General features: G+C 39.8%; 1 protein-coding gene across 1 annotated transcript; it reads right to left on the reverse strand.

Annotated features, from left to right (window-relative positions):
- Positions 1–15,906, reverse strand: LOC146607776 (protein NLRC3-like). The gene is made up of 10 exons (XM_085347360.1): positions 15,896–15,906; positions 10,692–10,735; positions 9,580–9,864; positions 6,107–7,904; positions 5,213–5,386; positions 4,821–4,994; positions 3,965–4,138; positions 2,194–2,367; positions 715–761; positions 1–542 (listed from the first exon to the last, which is right to left on the reverse strand). Exons 2-10 carry the CDS (start codon positions 10,729–10,731, stop codon positions 1–3), a joined length of 3,408 nt encoding a protein of 1,135 aa, XP_085203486.1. The 5' UTR covers positions 10,732–10,735; positions 15,896–15,906.
- Between the last annotated feature and the right edge of the window lie 2,564 nt (positions 15,907–18,470).

An 18,470-nucleotide genomic window follows, 5' to 3' on the forward strand; every position in this document is an offset into this window, starting at 1 on the left:
TTAAAACAGCAACACTGAGGAACCAGGAAACAAGACCCCAAAACCAGGATAAAGAGGTTCAATGAATGTGGTGTTGAAGGTGTGGAGGTGGATCAGAGTGTCAGAGGAGACTGTGTAGAAGGACAGAGTGCCAGCAGGACAGTCCACATACACTGCTACTCTGTTAGAGATGTAAAAAGAGGAAAAGGAGGAGGAGGAGATTGGTGTTTGTTTGTTATTGTGCCAGACACGAAGAGGACCATCATCACAGCAGCTCAGACTCCAGGACTGATCATTGTTTCCAAACCCACAGTCATAACTACGTCCTTTCCTTCTGATTCTTCTGTAACTCACTGATATATAAAAGTTTCCTCTCCACTCGACCTCCCAGTAACAGCGACCAGTTAGATTGTTTGTACACAGCAACTGGGACCATACATCAAATCTGTCTGGATGATCAGGATATGACTGAACCTCCTCCACATGTATCACCTTTCTGTTGTTGTCAGACAGTTTGAGGTTTGTGTGTAGTGTGTTTGTATCAATTGTGAGTTGACAGGAATCTGATGGAGAGAACAAACACAATCCAGCTGCAGTTATTGATTCATCACATGTTCATTGATGGACACTTTAATAATGACTCCTGACATCAGAGATGTGAAGTGATGTGACAGTTTGAAGATGGTTGAATGTGTACTGCTTTGTTTTCATGAATCACATTAAAAACACACTTACACTTCCTCAGACCTGGTGTCAACCATTGGACACCAGCAGGCTCCACCCTGAAAGGAACAGAGGGGGATCAGACCAGCACAGTCTCTTTCAGCATGCACACATGGACATTACATCGCTCTCATACACATACTGTTAGACACTGATAAAATAACAGTCCAACATTTCATAGTATTTAACAAGTCTTTTAGTTAAACAACAACAGTCACAAAGTGATGGAACAAAATTCATTTCTGTAACTCACACTGCTTATCAACCAGTGATTTCATCTAGAAATCAAAAATCAGACTGACTGACTTGATTCTGAATTAAGCTTGATTAACACTTCTGAGGCATATCCTAACTTGTGTTGTAATCAGAAAGTCTTTTTAGCCCCTCACTGAAACCTTCCACATCAGTCATTGTGGTATATATTTACCAGACGTGTAGTTACACTTCTGAGAAGGTCAACATCAGGTTAACTTAAGGTTGGGGCTTGGGATTAAAATTAGGTTATTGCTTAAGGTATTATGGAAATCTGATGCCAAAGTATAATTCACGTGCAACACTGCAAGGGAGTGTACTGTTCATCTGAAGGGAAATTAGTCTGTGGAAACAGGAGGTTTCTTTGGAATGGATTTAGAAGAGTTTTCATCTTTGATTCTTTAAAAGTTGTTATATTAATTACTAAGACAGCGACAACTGGACATGGTGGATTTATCATCAGCTCAGTGTCATAGTGTCCATGTTCGTAGTGTGCTCTCACCTGTCTCTTGTTTGCAAGTAGCTCCCAGTGTTTCCTGTACCTGCTTTGGATTTCTGTTTTATTGACATTGTGTTTCCTGATTTTGAGTTTTGTATTTGGGCCAAAAAACGCTCCTTTTTGTCATTTCCTTTCTGCCTCTGTCTCTTCCACCTGGGTCATCTCTATTTTTATTTATGTAGAGCATTGTTTATAGTTTGTATTGGCTTTTCAAAGCACATTGTGACCTTTGTCTCTAAAAGCAGTAGAAATACATAAATGTAATACTGCAGGGTTGTTTGACTTTGAATCTACAGAAAACATCTCAGTGTAGTTGTCAGCTTCTACACACCTCTCACTATAAAATTTTAGTCTTTGTTTTTTTTTTTGTGATCAAGGTAGGACAGCATAATCTCCTGTTTGTAGTAAACTTTGAATAATATCCCCTAGGTCCCTCTATACTGAAATTAATCTAATCTTAATCAGGACCAAAGGGATAGATGTATTTAAGTACAGCACTGTTAAGTGTACTGAGATATATATTACTTGTTTCTACAACTTAACCCTGAAGATATTGTCCTTGGAGACCTCCTACGTTAAGATCCCTCACTGATCATTTTCAAGTGTGTTTTTCTTGTGAGCAAAATGTTCCTGATTGTGTGATTGTTTATGTCACATCTTCCTGAAACAAACAGGAAGTGAGTGCAGAGCACAGAATATGTTTCCAGCTCTTCTTTCTCTATCAGACATTCTCGCCATACCTGAGAGTGTCCAGTCTCCAGTGTGGATCCTTCAGTCCAGCCAACAGCAGTTGCATTCCTGAGTCTCCGGTATGATTATAGCTCAGGTCCAGCTCTCTCAGATGGGAGGGGTTGGAGCTCAGAGCTGAGGCCAGAGAAGTGCAGCCTTCTTCAGTGATCAGACAGCCTGATAGACTGCAGACACACAAAACTAAATTATGAACAATTCTGTTTGTGAGATACAATAACATATATCCATTTTTATCAGTTCACTTTAATTTAGCTTTATTTAAAAGAGAAAACTACCAACAGCCAACAACATTCATCTGAAATTGTTTATCAGTGTAAGATAAGCAAGAGAAGACAAAAGTAAAGGACATGAAGTAGTGACATAAAAAAAGAATCTGGAGTGGAAAGAGGGGAGCGGAGACAGACGGAATGGGAAGTGGACCAACAGCCTTATAGCTAGGGCTGGGTATCTTCACTGATTTCTAGAATCGATTCGATTCTGATTCACAAGGTCCCGAATCGATTTGATCCACAATTTGATTTGAATCGGGAAAATTTTGCCTCAGACAGTTAGAAATATTATAATTCAGATCAGTACATTTACATATTTTTATATCTATAAAAAGAAAGCTGACACTTGCAAGAGTTTATCAAAGGTGTAAGTATCACAGCAGATGCCTTTGTGTCAAAGAAGCTGAAGATAAAACACAGAAAAACATGAACGTGATTTTCCTGGCCTGGGATTTTATGAAAATATTCTACAGTAGATCAAAACGAAAGAAAACCATTGATCAACATATGAACATTACCTGATGCTGCTGAAGTGAAGCAAAGCAAAGTTACAGAGGTTTTATTGGAGACACAGCCAAGTGTTTTGCAATTTTGCATAATTTTAAAAAGTTTTAATTTGTTCAGTATTGAACAGCAAAAATTAGGTTTTCTTTTCGGAAGTAAGTAAAAAGGAAAAAGACAGCGGCTAACAGCGCTGTAAACAACGGTAGACTTGTGCGTAAAAAACAAGCGAATAATACAGAAAACGTATTTTTAGACTTGAAACTGTTCTTGAAGTACACTGAGAAAGAGAGAGAGAGCTGTGCATGAAGTGGGATTTTATTGTGGTGGAAGCAAAACAGCAAAATTAAGAGGGAATTCATAGCGATGTTTATGTGAAGCGTAGTTTGGATCTTCTTTTGCTGCTGGTTCAGTCAATATTGTTTGGAGAGAGATAAAAACCTGCAGCTTCAGAATCAGCTCAAAAAGGGTGTAAACACAAAGCGCGGACCTGCCGAAACATCAGAATCCGTGAGCTGTCGGCTTTCAGCGCTGCTTCAAGCTTTATTCATAGTTGTCAATGTTTAAACGAGGCATGTGGCCAATTTAGAATAATCATTCCCTGGAGCCCCTGGAGCAAATTCACTCAGGTACAGATAAAAAATGTAAAACTATTTTTAGTATAAGTTAATTAGGGCGTTTTTTCTCTAAATATTTAAAAAATTCAATATTTGAGAGCAGAAATTTGATCATTTGGATGAAACGAGAGAAAAAAAGAAAGATCTTTTCTTTTCTAAAGACAGATAAATGTGACAACAATGCCAGGAAAAAAAATTCAAAAAATAATTCTCATATATGGAAGTGGATGGAAGTGCTGCTGAAGTGAGACTCAGATCAGATAAAAATCTAATTTCAAGAAATCAGATTGTAGAAAAATGTATTCTAAAACTGCTCTTTTTGCAATAATATATTTTATATTTTAAATGATCAGTGGAAAAGTTAGAATGCTGACCTGAGAGTTTCCAATGTGCAATATGGACTCTCTAGTCCATGAGCCAGAAGCCCCACTCCTGAATCCTGCAGGTCATTGTTACTCAGGTTCAGCTCTCTCAGACTTGAGAACTGGGAACTGAGAATTGAGGACAGTGCTCCACAGCTTCTCTGTGACAAGTTAGAGTGACTCAGTCTGAAAAATAAAAGACAAACAATAAAACAAATATGGTGCAGTATGAAGTTTAGCAATATTTAGTCCTCTTTCTTTAGAACAGTATTTACCAACCTTTTGGAGCCATGGCACATATTTCACATTAAAAACATGACACAGCACACTACCAAACAAAAATGTCACAAAAAGTATATTTATAATTTTTCCCCATGCACCAGGCATAGCGGAATTGGCTCAGTTTGCCCCCAGTATACCTTTTTTGTTTTCTTCTGACCACTACTCATGCTAGGGCCTTTATCTGGGTTGGAATTTTCTTCAGGACCCAGGTCAGACTGACTACTTTTTCTTTTCAAATATTTATCTATTGCTATGACACGCTGCATTGTCTCAGTGACAGCGTGAATATTATGTAATTTCTTCTTTGTCTTCTTCTGTTTTAGTGGCAATTAGAGCAGGTACTGGTACTGCCCTCTAGTGGAAGAAAATGTAATTGTTCTGCCTGTTACTCGCGCCAGTTGCTTAGAGTACTAAACAGGTGGAACAAAATAATCTTCGTGGCACACCTTTGTGCCATGGCACAGTGGTTTGGAAACACTGCTTTAGAAAACCTTAACACCAAGCTAAGATACAATAGCATGTCGATGACCTTGGTCAAAATATTTAATTGATTAATTTTGACAAAGAAAATGTTATTTGATCTGACCTCAAATTACTCAAGTTAGAGTTCCGACTCTGCAGACCAGAAGAAAGAAGTTTCAGTTCTGGAGCGCGCAGGTTGCTTACACTCAGGTTCACCTCTCTCAGACTAGAACACTTGTAGCTGAGAAATGAAGACAGAGATTCACAGCTGCTCTCTGAGAGGTTACAGATGCTTAATCTGAAAATGAAGACATGAACAATACAAATGACTACATTGTTATAATGCAACCAGGATTAATAGTAATAATTAGTCCTTGCATTTTAAAGAATCCTTATTGTCTTGTGCTGTGCAGGTTAGACGTGATTTTTTTTACTCTAACTTACATAAAAAATGTAAATGTTTTAATTGGTTAATTTTGTCAATTGATTAAAAAACAAAACATAATATTATCTGACGTGAGAATATTCAGTTTGCAGTGTGGACTCTGCACCACAGCTAAAAGCTTCTTCACTCCATAATCCCCGAGGCTGTTGGTACTCAGGTCCAGCTCTTTCAGACTACAGGACTGGGAACTGAGAACTGAAAACAGATCTTGACACACCCTCTCTGAGAGGTTACAGCTGTTCAGTCTGAAAAAACAAACAAACAACCAAATATAACAACTTTGACGTAAACACAAAAGGTTATACCTTGTCCCTAGACAGGAAAATCTAATAATGTCTACATATATTACAATTCATGGTCAGGTGAAAAACTTAACTATAACTCTAAAAAATAAATAAATAAAACACTGAAATGTTCTTGGTAGAAACACAATCATATTGATATATCTAGACTGAAATTAGTGAGTTACTGGTAGATTTAGTGAGCTCAGGCTCAAGTGCAGGCTAGTTGGGATTCTCTGGCTCTGGTTCATGTTCAGGTGATATGGGAGCCTTAGGCTTTGGCTCAGGCCAAGGTTCAACTGACACAAGAACCTCATGTTTGGGTTCCAGTTCAGTCAGTGGCATGGTGACCACAGGCGGCAGCGTCGAGTTCAAAGGCAACACAGGATTCGATGGAGACTCCAGAGGCTAGGGATGCTCAGCAGTGCATCTGGCTGATATTAAAAGCTGAGGCTTCTGAGCCAAGCAATGAAAACTCAGAACTCTAGGTTGAAGACCCAGGACCACTGTGGGTTAAAGACCCCAAAACATGTCACCCTAGTAGCAATTTCTGTTATCAACTATAAATGAAGTATTTGATTTTTTTTTCTGATGATCATTAAGTTATATCATTTTTTAAAAAGGAGGCAACACCATTTACACTCTTCATGTTACAAATACAGGGATTAGTACATATTTACGTACAGAGCTTTGTTGGAGGCTTTGACCACTGGCAGCAGCCTCAGAAGGGCCTCCTCTGAAGCAGAGTATTTCTTCAGGTCAAACACATCCAGATCTTTTTCTGATGACAGTAAGATGAAGACCAGAGCTGACCACTGAGCAGGAGACAGTTTATCTACCGGGAGGCATCCTGATCTGAGGGATTTTTGGATCTCCTCCACTAGAGAACGATCATTCAGTTCATTCAGACAGTGGAATAAATTGATGCTATTCTCTGCAGACAGATTTTGACTGAGCTTCTTCTTGATGTACTGGACTGTTTCCTGATTAGTCTGTGAGCTACTTCCTGTCTGTGTCAGCAGACCTCGTAGGAGAGTCTGATTGGTCTGCAGTGAAAAACCCAGGAGGAAGCGGAGGAACAAGTCCAGGTGTCCATTTGGACTCTGTAAGGCCTTGTCCACAGCACTCTGGTGGACATGCTGTAGTTTTGGTGCATTAAAAAATTTTGACCACCAGGACGATGTCTGTTGTTCTTCCAGCAGATTGACTCCAGAGTTGATGAAGGTCAGATGGACATGAAGAGCAGCCAGAAACTCCTGAACACTCAGATGGATGAAGCAGAACACCTTATCCTGGTACAGTCCACTCTCCTCTTTAAAGATCTGTGTGAACACTCCTGAGTACACTGAGGCTGCTTCGATATCAATGCCACACTCTGCCAGGTCTGATTCATAGAAGATCAGGTTTCCTTTCTGTAGCTGATGAAAAGCCAGTTTTCCCAGAGACTCAATCATCTTCCTGCTCTCTGGACTCCAGTGTGGATCTGTCTCAGCTCCTCCATCATACTTGACCTTTTTCACTTTGGCCAGAACCACCAGGAAGTGGATATACATTTCCGTCAGGGTCTTGGGAAGCTGTCCTCCCTTTTTGGTTTTCAGAATATTTTCCAGAACTGTAGCAGTGATCCAGCAGAAGACTGGGATGTGGCACATTATGTAGAGGCTTCGTGATGTCTTGATGTGGGAGATGATCATGCTAGCCTGCTTTTTTTCTCTGTATCTCTTTCTGAAGTACTCCTCCTTCTGTGGGTCAGTGAATCCTCTGACCTCTGTCACCATGTCAACACAGTCAGGAGGGATCTGATTAGCTGCTGCAGGTCGTGTGGTTATCCAGAGGTGAGCAGAGGGAAGCAGGTACCCCCTGATGAGGTTTATCAGCAGCACATCCACTGAGGTGGACTTTCTAGTGTCAGTTAGGATTGTAGTTTTGTGGAAGTCCAGAGGAAGTCGACACTCATCCAGACCATCAAAGATGAACACAACCTGGAAGTCTTCAAAGCTGCAGATTCCTGCTTCTTTGGTTTCAGTAAAGAAGTGATGAACAAGTTCTACCAAGCTGAACCTTTCTTCTTTCAGCACATTCAGCTCTCTGAAAGTGAATGGAAATATGAACTGGATATCCTGGTTGGCTTTGTCTTCAGCCCAGCCGAGGGTGTATTTCTGAGTTAAAACTGTTTTCCCAATGCCAGCCACTCCCTTTGTCAGCACTGTTCTGATTGGTTCATCTCTTCCAGATGAGTCTTTAAAGAGGTCTTCTTGTCTGATTGTTGTTTCTGGTCTATCTGGCTCCCTGGATGCAGTTTCAATCTGTCTGACCTCATGTTCCTCATTGACCTCTGCAGTCCCTCCCTCTATGATGTAGAGCTCTGTGTAGATCTTATTCAGAAGGGTTGGGTTTCCTGCTTTAGCAACCCCCTCAAACACACACTGGAACTTCTTCTTCAGTTTAGATTTAAGTTTCGGCTGACAATTTTGAAGAGCCTCTGAAGTAAAAGAATAAATATAATTAACAGCAGATCAAAGTCAGTTCTAAAGTAGTCCAAACAACATCAAAGAAAGAAGCAAGACTTAGTGAGTGAGTGCATTACATTGCCAAAAGTATCCACTCACTCATTTAAATGATTGAATTTAGGTGCTCTAATCACTTCCATGTCCGTGTGTATAAAACTACGCATCTGGACTGCTTCTACAAACACTTGTGAAAGAATAGGTCCAACATGCTACCACGATAGCATATGTCCCATATGTGGAATAAGTCCTGTTATGAAATTTCCTCACTGCCATCTATTAAAAAAGTGGAAGTGAATGGGAATGATAACACTTCAGCCACAAAGTGCTAGGCCAGGTAAAATCACAGAGTGGCATCTGCCGATGGTCAGGCATATAGTGTGTAGTGGTGCCCAACTTTTTGGATAGCTCCAAATTTCAAGCGGCCTTTAGCTTAGCTGAAACACAGTGCATTGAGAGCTTCATGTAATGAGTTTCCATGACCAAGCAGCTGCAAGTTGTTCTTCAGGAGTTGGGCTCAGCCCCTTAGTTCCAGTGAAAGGAACTCTTAATGCTTAATGCATGCACAATCACCCGGGTAAGTTAATCCCCAAAATTTAGTACTGTTCATCTGAATGTAGCATTTTCAGGGGGACTGAAAATGTTGGTTGCTAAATGAAGAGGTTCCTGTCTCTTCACATCCTTTCTGTGTTTGGTTTGTTATATTCTGTACACTTGTTTTACCCTAAGGTCATGAAAAACACATTTGGCTTCATTCAGTAAAGTGATGCTCAGTCTGGAGTGCTACAGATAATCACAAAACTGTTAGGAATCTTTAAGTTTATAAAATTATATTGGGCTTTGTGGCTTTTCATAGGTAAGAAATGCCCACATGTCCAGGCTAAACAAGTTTCCAGTTCTCTGGGCCACTTCTTCAAATTTTACTCCCAAAATTTATCACATAAAGTGTCATAATGTCCTCCTACTGCTAACTCAGCTGTTTAAAAGAAGCATCTTAAGGAATGCTCAGCAATTCACATTAAATTCCTACTTTAAATGGGAATAGGGATCTGTCAATTGTTACTTTTAAAATTGAATAATTTTTCTTAAAGGATTTCTGAAACACTCAAGTCACATGAATGAAACTTGGACGTTTTTTAAGAATCAATTAGCATGGTTTTAACAATTAAATACGACTGGCCTTAAATATAACTAAAGTTTTCAGACAGTGGTCGTAGTATGTATTTCAAAGAGTGATTCTGAGTAGTCTATTTTAAGTTAAACAGATATGTAAAATAAATTTGTTAAATATTCTGGTATAATATAATACTAAAGTATAATAATTTTGTTTATCTCTTTAAGTACAACACACAAAACAAGTACAACATTTATCCTATTCTGCCGTATTATTTTTCAGTTCGTCAGTTTCAACATGTTGCTAAGCAAGTTTGTAGTCAGACTGGCCATAGATTTATGACGGCCTTCAAAATTACTCCACAGCACTTCAAAAATGTTTTCTTTGTGAACAACACTTTAACAAATACAAATGTATGACAAAGAATGATGTTCTTGCCCTCTCCTTTTTCTTACATTGTATTGTGAGGGTTAACTCTCTCACATCTCAATAAACCATGCAAAGAGACCATTCTTGCAGAAAAAAAGTGACCTCACCTTGTTGAGCAGATGAATCAGAGTATAAACGCAGCTGAGAGAAAAGGGAGAGATCTATAGTCTGAAGATATCTGATCATTGTCCTGCTGGCTTTGTCCCCTTTCTTCCTCACTGTGTCGATGAAGCAGCGTGCCTTATCTGCTCTGACTGGGTTCTTCTCCAGTATCAATTCTTTCTCCAATTCATTTAAAACACCGTCACTTACAAGGGCCTCCAGGAGCTGTTTAAGGATTTCTGTTGACACCCTCCAAACAAAGGCTGACCGCACCCTGGCAAGCTCCTCCTCTATGGGAAAAATAAAAACACGTAAACATGTCTATCACTCAAATGTTTAAGCATGTGCCAAAGAAGGGTTGAGCCAGGTTGCAACACATGTGGATGAATTGAAAGAACTGAATTGAATGAATGAATGAATGAATGAATTGAATTGAATGAATGCTTTATTGGCCATATGCAGGTTGCCCCGCAGAGGAATAGGACCCCCCGACTTACACAGACAACAAAGACATCACATGGGAATACAGTCGGAGATCGGCAGCGTTACAGAGAAGACACTGAAAAAGTACACGACAGTGGGAAAAGTACAAGAGGAAAAAAAGAGACCTCTTCTCACGCTGGGCACCTGTGGGAGGACAGCATGAGAACAGGAAGCAAAAAAAACCTCCTCTGCACAGAGAGCACATTAATGTCCACATCACAACATTAGAGCACGTGACAAGCCACAGGGGTTGGATAGGGGGGTGGGGGGTAATCCGAAGGAACACAGCAGTCGTCCTACACAGCACTACCATTTCAGCGCGGCACGCAGACCCGCCGTCTTCCCCCACAGGAAACAAGCATCGAAGGCGTTTGGAAAGGGAGGGGGATGAGTGCGTGCTTATCAGTGTAAGTGTATGTGTGTGCGTGTCCAGAGTCCAGCTGAGACAGTGTCCTTCGCTGAAATGTAATGATGACCATAAAAGTGTTTTAGGCAAATACATGCATATTTACATAAGAAGATGTAAATGCTGTTGGATAAATGAATAAATAAAAAAACCAAAAAAATAAGAAAAGGTATCTACCTTGGGTCTATTAATCAATAGATCTCATCAGAAAAACCACTGATCTCCTACCTGCTAAAGAAGCTGCTTTGATTGGTGGTTCTTTCATCATATTTCTATAAAAACATGAGAAGATGATTTTACCAGAAGAAACAGTGAACACAGTCATGTCTCACATCATATGAGCTCAGGTAAAAACTTAGAACAGCTTCTGACTACAGCGGAAAAGGAGTTAAATATATTAAAAAACTGGTTTGATGTAAATAAGTTATCATTAAATATAAAGAAAACAAAATTGATTATTTTTGGCACTAGACAAATGAAAAATGTATCTAAAATAAGGGTTAATGGAATTGAAATTGAAAGAGTGTACGAAAATAAATTTCTTGGAGTGATAATTGATGATAAGCTGAGTTGGAAGTCTCATATAAACCACGTGAAAACAAAAATGTCAAAAACCATTGCTATTCTCTATAAAACAAAGCATGTCCTGAACAAAAAATCATTATACACACTTTATTGTACTCTGTTGCTTCCATATATGACTTACTGTCTGGAGATATGGGGTAATGCATATAAAACTGTCATGGTCCGTGGTCCTGTGTCTGTGGAATGCGTGATGCTCGGGTAGCCACACCCCCGGGCTGGGCCATCACCAGCACACCTGCTCTCCATCACGGTGATTACACGGAGATCCACTTAATCCGGCGCTGACGGATGCTCCACGCCAGTCCGTTAGTCATCCCCACAGTGGTAACCAGACTTCCACGAAAAGTGTGCATTCTCTTCTGCTTGGAACTTTGTTTAACCTGCCTACTTCTGTCCAGGTTTCTACTCGGCGTCTGCTACCTGCCTGTCCTCCGGCTCAACTGGATCTCGCGGTGCTCACCTGGCCCACTCGCCATTCCCACGGACTTCCTGCCCCCACGGACTGCCACACTTCCCTCCCGAGCTCCCACGGTCCCGTTCTATCGTAAGCCCCTACTCTAACTCAGTCCTGATATGTTTTCCCCGCTTCCTGGCTCCCTAGTAATCATCTCCCCTTTCTATTGCAGCCCCCCGCCGTCCCGATCCCGGCTTCCTCGTGTCATTGTTTCCCCGGGTTTTTAGTTTCTGTTTTGCTCTCTAATTTCCCCGGGTCGCCTTTCGTTGTTTCAATAAAGTGTCTTTCTGTTAGCTCGGAGTCTGCGCCTGGATCCTTTCGTGCCCGCGCGCCACGGCCCATGACATAAAACGAACACTCTTCATATTTTCAAGTTACAAAAAAGAGCTATAAGAATTATAAACCAATCAAACTATATAGAACCAACTAACATTTTGTTTATTAATCTGAATACCCTGAAATTTTATGATTTAGTTGAATATAAAATGGCACAGATAATGTATAAAGCACAAAATAACTTGCTTTGCCCCAGTACTCAGAAGCTGTTCAAAGTCAGAGAGAGTCAATATGACTTAAGGGGAACAGATTTCTTTAAAAAAAACAAGATAAGGACAAATATAAAGCAGAGATGTGTTTCTGTTAGAGGAGTTAACCTGTGGAATAGTTATGACAGTGATTTAAAAAGGTGTAGTTCATTTTCCTTATTTAAAAACATGTTTAAAAATAGAGTATTAGAAAAATATATAAATCAAGAATGAAAAGAGCAAAAAGGAGAAAAAAAATAACCTCTTGATTCTTTTGCTTTGATGTAGTTACTTATCTAAGGTGGAAAGTTTTTTTTTTTTTTTTTTTTTGTTGGTTTGTTTGTTTGTTTGGTTTTTGCTTTGTTTCATTATTTTCTTCAAGCCCTGTGTACAGGAGCTGCATACAAAAAGATATTTTGTGAAAAGGGTTGGCGTAATAAGCAAATGCTTCAGCCAATACCTTTTGATTAGCCTTGTCTCATGCTTTCTTTCTTTATGGTAGATTTTTGTTCTGTTTTCACTGTTTTGTTTTTTTTCACTGTTTTCACTGAGATTTGAATTTGAATGCTAATCAATAAAATCAAAAAAAAAAATCAAATATGATTTCATGTATGCGAAAGGTTTAGTGCTTGGACCACATACACCCAAAACCTTGTTCAAAGGCCAGAATCTTTCTCAGCAGATATTTTGAGGGCCAGATGTCATAAAATAAAATTAATATAATACTGTAGGTGATATATTGTTGTTTGATTGCACTCATTTCCCTTCCAAATTCCAAATATCCCTTAGCCTTTGTTATTGACTCGCATTACATGTGCTGCAACAATGCAGTATTTTAGGCTTCATATTTGTGAGGCTGTCAAGTTATCCATCATGCACACATGTTGTGTTGTAGTTTGTGGAGTTGTCGTAGGTGAAAGCTTTTCTGAATATATAACAGGGCTCTAGAGTGCGACCAATTTGGTCGCAAATGCGACCAAATTTTTCAGTGGTGCGACTAAAAAAAAATATTTGGTTGCACCTGTGCGACCAACTGTTCGGGTGGCAAAAAAAAAAAAAAATCTGCAACCTTCCCTGTGGTCAACAACAGACACACATTTTGCCCCGATTGTGGACTAAACCAATCAGAGATAGTAAGGGGCGGGACCTCTCTGATTGGCCGTGGTCCAGTTGAAAGTGCAGGTGGAAGTGGGAGGTGAGTAGCTTGAATAAAGCGATATCAATTCATTAAATCCTGAATCGACTTTTAAATATAACTGTGTTTTGCCAGAAACGCCAGATTCTCGGATTAAAGCTCACAAAACCATTTCAACAACAACCAAACAGCAGATGAGAGCAGGTACACGGATTCCACACAAAGACGTAAACGGACTGACGCATCAGAATCAACTTTGTCTTTCTCGGCTTTCTCACCCGACGGACACGTAGACGGACACGCTGTTGGAGCTTAGCGATTCTGATGCGTCCGGTCCGCGCTGTGATTACGTCTTTTTGCGCTGATTCTGAGCTGCAGGTTTTGTCTCTCCAACCAAAATTCACCGAGCCAGCAGCAAAAGAAGCAGCAAACTGCGCTTCACATTTGATCAATGTCATCATAAATTTTGCCGTTTTGCTTCCACGACTATTAAAATCACACTTCATGCACAGCTAGCTCTCTCTCTCTCTCTCTGTACTTCAAGAACAGTTTCCCGTCTCTAATCTCTGTTTTCTGTATTATTCATTCGCTTATTACCCACCAGTCTACCGTTGTTTACAGCGCTGTGGGTGCTGTCTTTTTCTTTTCTTTTTCTTTTTCTCACTTAAATGACCTTGGACAAGAAAGCCTATTTTTTCTGTTGTTCAATACTGAAGAAATTTAAACTTTATATGCAGAACATTGTAGAATATTTTTAAGGTTATCTGCTATAAAAAGCCAGACCAGGAAAATCTCCTTCATGTTTTTCTGTTTTATTCTCAGTTACTTTCACACAAAGGCATCTGCTGTGATGTTCACAATTCTGATGAAGTCAGTACTGATAAATGATCAGAATTATAATATTTCTGACTGTCTGAGGCTAAGTTGAATCAAATCGGGACTTTGAAAACCGGAATCGAATGGATTATAGAAATCAGTGATGATACCCAGCTCTAGTGAGCAGCCTAGGGACGACAGAAGTGGATGTAGCTGTAATAGGAAAAGAACTATTGCTAACTTTTCTGTTAAGTTAAGGCCTGATCCATCTGAAATTCATAGCCAGTGCTCTGACACGGTGTCATCAATCTTTGAATGCTGAAAAAGCACAGTGTATCCAGAAAAACACATTATATTATATAAATTATTAGAAAATTTGTGTGCGCCTAACTTTTGTACCGGTACGCCCATGGCAAAAAGTTAGTCTAGAGCCCTGTATAATATATGGCACTCTTGAAGACCTTTAACCTTTTTAACCCAAAAGGCTTTCTGAGGTTTCTGCTTGAAGATTATATGCTCAAAATTAATTGATTATTTCTCTACAATTACAAACTCTGTGAACTCCATCTTGCCATCAGAATAAAGTTAACACTAGTGAGTCTTAATGGGCCAATAAGTCAGGCATAACAGCAGATGGAATGCAGAAAAATGTATAACAGTGTAACAAGCTATTCACCACTAATGTGAGGAAGGTGATGCCGCTGACCCAGGTGGCCATGTTGACAGCTGTTATTGACACTGCTATGTTGGTGTGCGTGGGATGAGCGGGCATCAGCGCCAGAGATGCCTCCAGGATCAACAAACAATCCACATGGTGGAAGAATCATTGGTCAGAATTTAGAGGCGTTGGTAATGGAGTCAGTAAGGGTCAGAGGTCACTGAACAAACTGCTCTCCATTATGGACAACCATCACACCCAATCCACTCCACAATGCTGAGGCAGCAGAGCTCCTTCTCCCCTAGACTTATTCAACATCGCTGCCATGAAGAACGCTTCAGTAAATCAAACTCCAAATCTTTGATTGTTGTTGAGAAGATCAGGTATTTAAAATGTAATTTATCAATGTATTTTATACATTGACTTTCTGAGCTCTTTATGACATATTTCTCCACAGTGACATCACTTCATCTGTTCTTCCTATATTTTAACTTTCTTTTACTTGTTGGCTCATAGTCAGTGAGAGAGATGTGAAGCCTAATGAATGATGCCTGCATGATTCAGTACCATGGAAGACCTTACTGTTCTTGACTGACTGTCCAATTACAGCGACCATTTACTCTAAACTAGTTAAAATTCAAAGGTCACAGATTCAATAAAGACAATGATTGTTGAAACTGTCACAGTGTGTGTGGTGGTGAGCTCACAGTCAGTGTTTGTGCTCCTCTTTTCTCTCCAAGGCCTCACAAATGCTCACTCTGTTTGTACAATATATCAATTATTTTCAAATGGTAACTGTTGCACACGAATGACGGACCCGACCACATTGTTCGCAGCTGCCAGCTACACACACACACAACAACCTCAGGTCCCGGCACGTCTTATGCAGGGGAGACATGATGAACTGATGGAGCTCTGGTGTGTCAGCATCTCCTGCAGCTGCGCCACAAACCATGCCCTGCCACAATAAAGCTGTTAAACAGCTATCATTGAAAATATGAATTCAAATGGAGATAAAACGACATCATGAGGGAATTTTAACCACAATGTTCATCATCAAGACGATAAGGAGAAAGTGTGAGACGACCTCTGGGTGGGTGTGAGTGCAGCAGTGAAAAAAGGAAAATATTCAAATAAAGCTGAATAATTTAAAGAGAGCAGAAAAAGAAAAGTCCTGAAGGAACTTTCAGTCTCTTTAAGTTACAGAAGCAGTTCAGTTTTAAAGAACAAACTGCTGTCTGAGAGAAAACAAATTCAAACCTGCTGCTGCTGATTCTCAGATTTTGCTCACAAAAATGATGGAAAAGAAACACTCCAGCTGTGAGTCCATTACAGTGAATGGCAAATTTGTGCTGTTTGTGCTGGAGACGATCATGTGACACAGAGTTTCAGAAAGTAAAGTGTTCCTCTTTGATCAAATAGGAAACTCCCAGAGAGGCGTCAATGAGGAAGTTGGGATTAAGTAAAAGCAGAAATGGAGTCTGAACTTTAAAAACACGCAGAAATGTTTGTTGGAGGCTTTCTGTCCTGTCACAGCCCTAACACTATGTTTCTATTGTAGTGGCACTTGAATTCAAACTGTTTTCCCTACCTGGAAGGAGTCAGGGCTCTACCTCTAATGGAGAAGTAGAGCCCTGGATTTTCACAATAAGAGCACATATTCCATGAGGACTTTGATATCTTCTGAGCACTCTCGAAAACGAATACATTTGAGACGGTGCTTTCGCGTCGCAGTGTGGACAGCGAAAACTGAGACTTTCGAATGACGCATTTTAGTCATGTGATGCAAACATGTGACCAATTAAACAATCATAGCGGAGGACATTATACAGCAGCATTATACAGCTTTTATTTGCTCTCAATTTTGACAGCCCTATTAAAGATTAATATCAGTTTATACTTGCTCCAGATAGCTTTTCTTCAAATTCTTTAATTCTCTCTCGCTTTTGCAACTTTGTACTTTTGTGTTACTCGCAGCAACAACTCCACCTCATTGTTAGTCCATTTAAAAAAATTGGTCCTTTTCCTCGACATTTTGCCGCGACATTTCAACAAGCATTTTTTTAAGGAAAATGACATATTTTAATGTCTCATCTGAAATTCTTTCCTTGTTTTACTAAAGTTTTATTGAATCTGTTATTTCTTTCTGTATTGCTGCCTGGTTCAGTAACATGACTCTGAAGAACAAGAACCGGTTGGGACTTTTAGCAAAAACTTGCAGCAAACTCTCAGGGCTCTGGCAAAATGGACTTTTGGCCATTTATGAGAAACGTGCTGAGGAATGTTCATTTGGATTTTTATTATTATTGGATTATTGGTATTATTTTGTTATTGTTTGGACTATTAATGAGTTAAAACCCACAACAGAAATTATCAAACGATCAAGTAAGAATGATCTAGTTGCACTTTGAAAGTAACTCGAATATCACCTGGATACTCTCTGTCACAGTTAAAGACGAGTGACCTCTGGGTCTGTGGGGTCCTGTGGGATGCTGTAGGCAGGTGGTGGTGGTGGGGGGGGGTCCATCTTCCTCTCTCTGCTTGTGTAGCTCGGCGTTTTTATGCACGAGTTTTCATATGCTTGTATAAATGTGTTTCATCTTCAGCCTGATCACACAGAACCACTTCCTGTCTCTGAGTGCTCTGTGTGTGTGTGTTGTCATGGTTATGGAGCACGCTAGCTTATCTGGTGCTGCTGAGTCACGTGACTTAGGAGAAGCGGAGCAAACTGCCTGCTCTGGGCTGTGATACTTTAAAGTAGCAGCACTCGCACAGACAGGTTTCCTCTTTGATGAAGCCTCAGCAGTGCACACAGGAGACAAACTAAAGTACTGATCACAGTTGTTAAGGGAAAATTGTACTTAGTAGTCAGTATAAGCTTTTAATGATATAAGTTTACATGTGATAGAATACTGCATGATGACCTTTTCCCTGCTTAGAACTGATTGTCCTTTTCATTGTTCAGAACTGATTGTTCTTTATAAAACGTGTTCTGATATTTCTATCTGAATCTTCCCACAGCGATAGTAAGAAGTTGAACAAGCAGTTCTGACCTCGCACACACACACACACACACACACACGCACAATCACATACGCACATGCTCACGTATCAGCATTCCACTGAACAAATGTTTTCATTTTCCTTCTGTATAAATAAAAGACAAGTGCAAGAACAGGGTGCTGATCACAGGGCCCCACTCTCTGATGTGAGCGCTCTGTGAAACGCCCTTGCAAGTTAAAACTGCAGCGTCTGTGTGTGTCTTCACTCTTAGACTCTCAGCTGAAGAAGTGTCATTTAGAATAAATCTCTTGACATTTATTTTGGTCCTTCGAGCCGGACAGTTAAATGTCAGCAGTGGATAAATTCAGCATTTGATAACCAAACTCCAATGAGAGATACAGGCGCATGTATAGTGTGTGCTATAGTGTAAGCTGTTCTTCATTGCATGTATGTGTGTTAGTACGCGTGCATTCAGGGCCTCTGGGCCTCTCTCACCCAAAAGGGCATTTTCTTAACCTTTCTCTCACGTGTGTTAGGAAAGGTAAATGTGCTTGAGATTATTATGCTGTTATATATTACATTATACCTGTAATCAAAAGGAGTGAATCATGATACTGCTGTAGGCCATATCATACTTCTTGTGTGATCAGTATGTAGTTTTAGTTTGCATCATACTTCTGAGTTAAAAGAATGTGAAAATAATAGATTTATTAGATAGGTTTGTATTATCCTATACTGCTGATTTAGTGTGAGTGAGTTCCACTGTTTCATGACATTTCATACTGCTAAGTTATGAAGAGAATATTATGTTCAAAGAGTCAGGGCCTCTCTC

This window comes from Diplotaxodon limnothrissa, linkage group LG23 (genome assembly GCF_057381915.1).
Source record: "Diplotaxodon limnothrissa isolate DT_005_m linkage group LG23, D_limnothrissa_male_GT1.1, whole genome shotgun sequence".
Taxonomy (NCBI): Eukaryota; Metazoa; Chordata; class Actinopteri; order Cichliformes; family Cichlidae; genus Diplotaxodon; species Diplotaxodon limnothrissa.